At 32.1% G+C, this 4,990-nt stretch overlaps 1 protein-coding gene across 1 annotated transcript; it reads left to right on the plus strand.

Annotated features, from left to right (window-relative positions):
• Window positions 1–824: 824 nt before the first annotated feature.
• LOC131612674 (transcription factor bHLH130-like) lies at window positions 825–4,150 on the plus strand. Its single transcript, XM_058884439.1, has 5 exons — window positions 825–1,069; window positions 2,887–3,077; window positions 3,163–3,402; window positions 3,491–3,559; window positions 3,654–4,150. Exons 1-5 carry the CDS (start codon window positions 886–888, stop codon window positions 3,699–3,701), a joined length of 732 nt encoding a protein of 243 aa, XP_058740422.1. The 5' UTR covers window positions 825–885; the 3' UTR covers window positions 3,702–4,150.
• The last annotated feature ends 840 nt before the right edge of the window (window positions 4,151–4,990 follow it).

Below are 4,990 nucleotides of genomic sequence, written 5' to 3' on the forward strand. Positions count from 1 at the left end.
ATATAGATTATAGATTGTTAATATAAAAAATGATGTTTCAATATATTTTTTTTAAAATTGAATACTTTATACTAATTTCTATGATAATGGTGATATAAATTGTTCAGATTAATTATGATTGGTTCGAGTAGATGAGCTCGTGGGTAGAATTTAAAAAATTCATTATTCAAACAAATTAACATTGAATTTTATTAATTAGATTTAAATTTTGTCTAAACTAAAAAAAAAATACCCAACTCATATACCATAATTTAATTTAAATTCTGCTTTAGTTCGAATTTACTCAAACCAATTCTTATCCTACATATAATCACAATTTCATTGACCCTATCATCCACACAATTTGTGAATGGTCATTAAATAAAGAGAAATCATGAAATTTTCAATTTTAATATTTTAGCTATTTAAAAGTTAAAATTTGTAGTCAAACTAAACCTCACACAACTCAAATTAAAATCTTAATCCAATTGATACTAGTATAGTTGACTGCTTCCCTGCATAAAATTTTAATGGCACACAATTCAAATTCAAAATTTTGATGCAAAAAACAACTTTAAAAAACACTGATTTTTAAATTTAGAAAGATTTATTGTACGACTAAAATAAAACAAGTAATAAATATAGTCATGTTGGTAGAACCAAAAAAAAATCATGTTGGCAAATTGGAATTTAAAAATATATAGTTTCCTTGTTTGGAATCATTATCCAGTAAAAGACAATAGTATTATTGGGTACTGCGACGCCGGTTGACGTCACAAAAAAACATTAAATTATTCATATCTTCTTTCTTCTCTTTTTCTCTTCATCTTCCTTCTTCTACACCTAACCATTATTATTCATTTCGTTTTTGGTTTTTCAAATTCACCGTGTCAAAGATTAATACTAATGGATTTGAATTCTGGTTATCAAGAACTCCAACAAAACCAAAGGTTGCTTCGTTTCCGCTCTACAAGTTCTTCCGGTGCAAGTTCAAGCATGCTTGTTGGTTCTTCTATGGGAAGGGGAATGGATCAACCAAGTAGTTCTTCTGCTGCTCATTTCTCCAATAACATCATCTCCTTTCAAAATGGTACTTGTAATACTTACTCTTATGTTTCTGCTTTTTCTACTTTTTTGACTTTTTGTTTCTTCTAATTTCATCATTTCTTTTGGGTTTTTACTATATTTTCTTAAAATAGCATTTGAAATAGAAAATAATTTATGCTTAAGTAATACTAGTACAATTTTTAGTTATATATAGTGCATGGTGATTGGAGATGACTATATGATTCTATTGAAAGTATAACTTTTAACAAAATTGTAGCCTTAGTTTTAAATTGTTATTTGCAGTTTCATAACTATCTGATCATCAACAATATTTCACCGCTTTATATATACCTCTAATCCTTTTAATATATCTCTTAAATCTATCATCTATCATATGAATAATAAGAAAGGTATTTTTATTTTTATTTTTGTGAATACTCTACATAATGTGATTTACAATCACTGCAGCCAATGGTTGCGAATACTACCGCAAATGTTTTCATTAGGATAGACATGCATGTTACTTCACCTAAGCAAAAGAAGGACTAGAACAAATTCAATTGAAATAATAACATGGATGTCTTATGTCTAGGCATTCAAACCTATTAAATGAGGATTCATGCATGAATGCAATGTGAGAGATGAATCTCATGATGAAGAGAGGGTGCATGATCTTCATGCACTGTATAATTCATTGTATTGATTACAAGAGAGGAGCTTATATAGTAGCATAGGTTTGTTATACTTTCTAACTAACTTTCTTCACACCCTAACAACCTTCCTATAGTTAGTATAACTCACTATACCTAACTCTAACTAGATATTACTCCAATACTCCCCCTCAAACTCTCAGGGAGTGTAGTAAGGCTATGACCTTGAATTTGGAACAAAATTCAGTAAACAAGGTGGTAGGAACTGGTTTAGTAGCATATATCTGCAATTTGAGTATGAACATGTACATGTTGAATATGCAGCTTCCCTGCTACTATTCTCTCTCGAACAAAATGAATGTCTAGTTCTATATGATTAGTTTGTGCGTGCGAAACCGGATTATGTGATAGCAAAACTGCACTGAAATTATCACAGAGTAAATTAGGAGTGAAATAGTTGATAGTAAATTAGGAGTGAAATAGTTGATATGAAGTTATGTGACTAGTGATTCAATCCATAAAAGTTCTAAAGTCGTGTGTGCTAGGGCGCGGTATTCCGCTTCTATACTTGAGTGAGCCACAAGGGACTCCTTCTTCAAGCTCCATGCAACAAGGTAAGGGCCAAACACGAACCACATGTTGATCTTCTATCGTCTAAATCACTTGTCCAATCAGATTCACTATCTCAAAAAGAGTATCAGTTGTACTTTTTTTTGTTAAAAAATAAACATTACTAATTTTATCATAAACATTATTAGAATTTGATATTTGTGTTGTTAAAGTTTGTTTGAAGTCTCACATTGCTTAGATTTCCGGACGGTTGAATGGATAAATATGTGAGGGTAACCTCTTTTTTTTGGAGTTGAGATCCAAACATATTTAACATGATATCAGAATTGGATTAAAGACTACAATGTTGGTATTTCTCCCACGCCCGCGCTAGACATGCGGGTGGATGTTGAAGTTGGTATTTGTATTATTGGTCACATTGCTTATGTTTGTCCAATTTATGGTTGTTTAGAATTTGCTGATCCAAATCATGAGAGAGTATTACTTAATTCTACAAATGCTAATCAAACATTGGATAATTCATTCTCTGTCTATATTTATAAAAAGGGATTATACCTAGCTAGCAATATGTGTCGAATAGGATCATGATCAATCAATTCATTTATACACTAATATTTACGTATATAAATGTAAATTGCAGGTTACGAAACTACGAAAGGTGTTGAAAACTATGATGGAGTGAATGAAAGTGATGGTGAACTTACTCTATCTATGAGCATATTGAAGAATCATATCGGATTCTCACCAAGCTCTTCTTCCTTGGGAACATTATCACAGAACTCCAAAATGGGGAGTGATGGTCATAAATTCTTTTATGATTATAATCATCAGGTATATAACATGTTCAATGATTTTTTATCAGGTTTAAATGCACTTTTGATCTCTATTTTTACCGACTCGTGATTTTTATGTTCAGAATGTAGAGGTAGGAAATCAAGTAAATACATTATCACATCACATGAGTTTGCCAAGAAAATCATCAGAAATGTTTGTTATGGAGAATTTACATCAGTTCCCAGATTCTTCTGTTCCTAGCAGTATTAGAGCAAAGCGAGGCTGCGCAACGCATCCCAGAAGCGTCGCAGAAAGGGTAAGAAGAACTCGAATAAGCGAGCGAATGAAAAAGTTGCAAGAGCTTGTTCCAAACATTGACAAGGTCAGATTCATCATCTCATAATATTGTTGATTTTTTTTTTGGGGGACAGTTGTGTTTGGGAAGTTAAACATTGTTTAATTCTTGGCAGCAAACTTGCACATCAGAAATGTTGGATTTGGCTGCAGAGTACATTAAAGATCTTCAAAAACAATTAAAGGTACTTAAAGAGATCCTCTACTTATTGCCATGCAATTAATCATGATTAGTTCATGTGTTTACTACTAATATATATTTTTAATTACTTTATGCAGATTATGAGTGCAAAAAGAGCTAAATGCAGATGCAAAAATCAGAAATGAATCAAATTGTTTAAGTTTTCTTTTGTACATTTAATAAAGGAAGTAGTAGTAAACATGGATAAGATCATCAAGTGTTGAAAATTAAAAAGAAAAAAAAAAAACTATAAGCCTTAATATTGAGGTTCTTCAATTAGGTAAAGTTGAGTTTCAATCATCCAGACAATAAACCAAATGATTAAGTTATAATTTTGTATACAAAAGTTCTAGGGTATTCATTTTAGTTTTTACATTGTGTTATCATGCATATATTTTCTCCTACATAATATGAAATCTTTTACATTGTGTTATCTTATTCATTGATCAATATATCAAGACTACTATTTTTGTTTGGTGATGATAAATCTTAAATAAACTAAATTAAAAGGGATATGTTATTTTCTATCAAACAGTCAAAATATATTACACACCCAAATCAAAAACGGCAGAAAGACCTTCTCTTTGGTGTGTAGATAAATTAGGGTCTGTTTGGTTCAAATGAGGGGGAGGGGAGGAATTTTAATGGAGGGAAGGGAAGGGGAGGGGAGGGATTTTTTGTAATTATATATATGTTTGGTTCAAACCAGGGGAGGGGAGGAGAGGGAAGGGATTTCTTTTAAAAATATGTTTGGTTCACGAGAGGAGGGGAGAAATTTTAATAATAATTTACAATTTTATCATTGTAATTTTATATAAGTGATATGATATTCAATTGTAAAATATATTAATTTAATTAATATTAAAACTCAAATCCCCTCCCCTCCGAATCCCCCCGATTTGGGGAACACAAAAAGTGTCATTTGGAGGGATTTTGCTCCCCTCCCCTCCCCTCCTCTCCCCTCCTAAAAATTGAACCAAACACATTTCATTTTAAATATTCCCTCCACTCCCCTCCCCTCCCCTCCCCTCGCTTTACCTCGAACCAAACACATAGAATAAAGATAAGGTATGATACGAAATTAAATAAATAAGATACAATATGATGGATGCACGGGGGAGGAACACAGGGGAAGGAAAGAGGCCCCGGAGCTTACCAGCCCAAGTTCAGTAGGCGAAAGTTGTGGGGAGTATTGTGAGTGTGGGAATTCGCCCGTGTAAGGAACTATCCTAGCCAGTTGCAAATGTCTTTCTTCGAATTTTATGTCTTAAGAATAGTGCACAAAAGTTAAAGTTTTATATTGTCTATGAATAAGTGGAATGTTATTTTTATAATAGAGATGACTCATTTACCTAACACCTTAATATTTTGTGTTGAGATATGATGTCTCATTCTCTTGTGGTCCTGGAGCATTGATCCTGTTGGTGCTCCCGAC

This window comes from Vicia villosa, linkage group LG6 (genome assembly GCF_029867415.1).
Source record: "Vicia villosa cultivar HV-30 ecotype Madison, WI linkage group LG6, Vvil1.0, whole genome shotgun sequence".
NCBI lineage: Eukaryota > Viridiplantae > Streptophyta > Magnoliopsida > Fabales > Fabaceae > Vicia > Vicia villosa.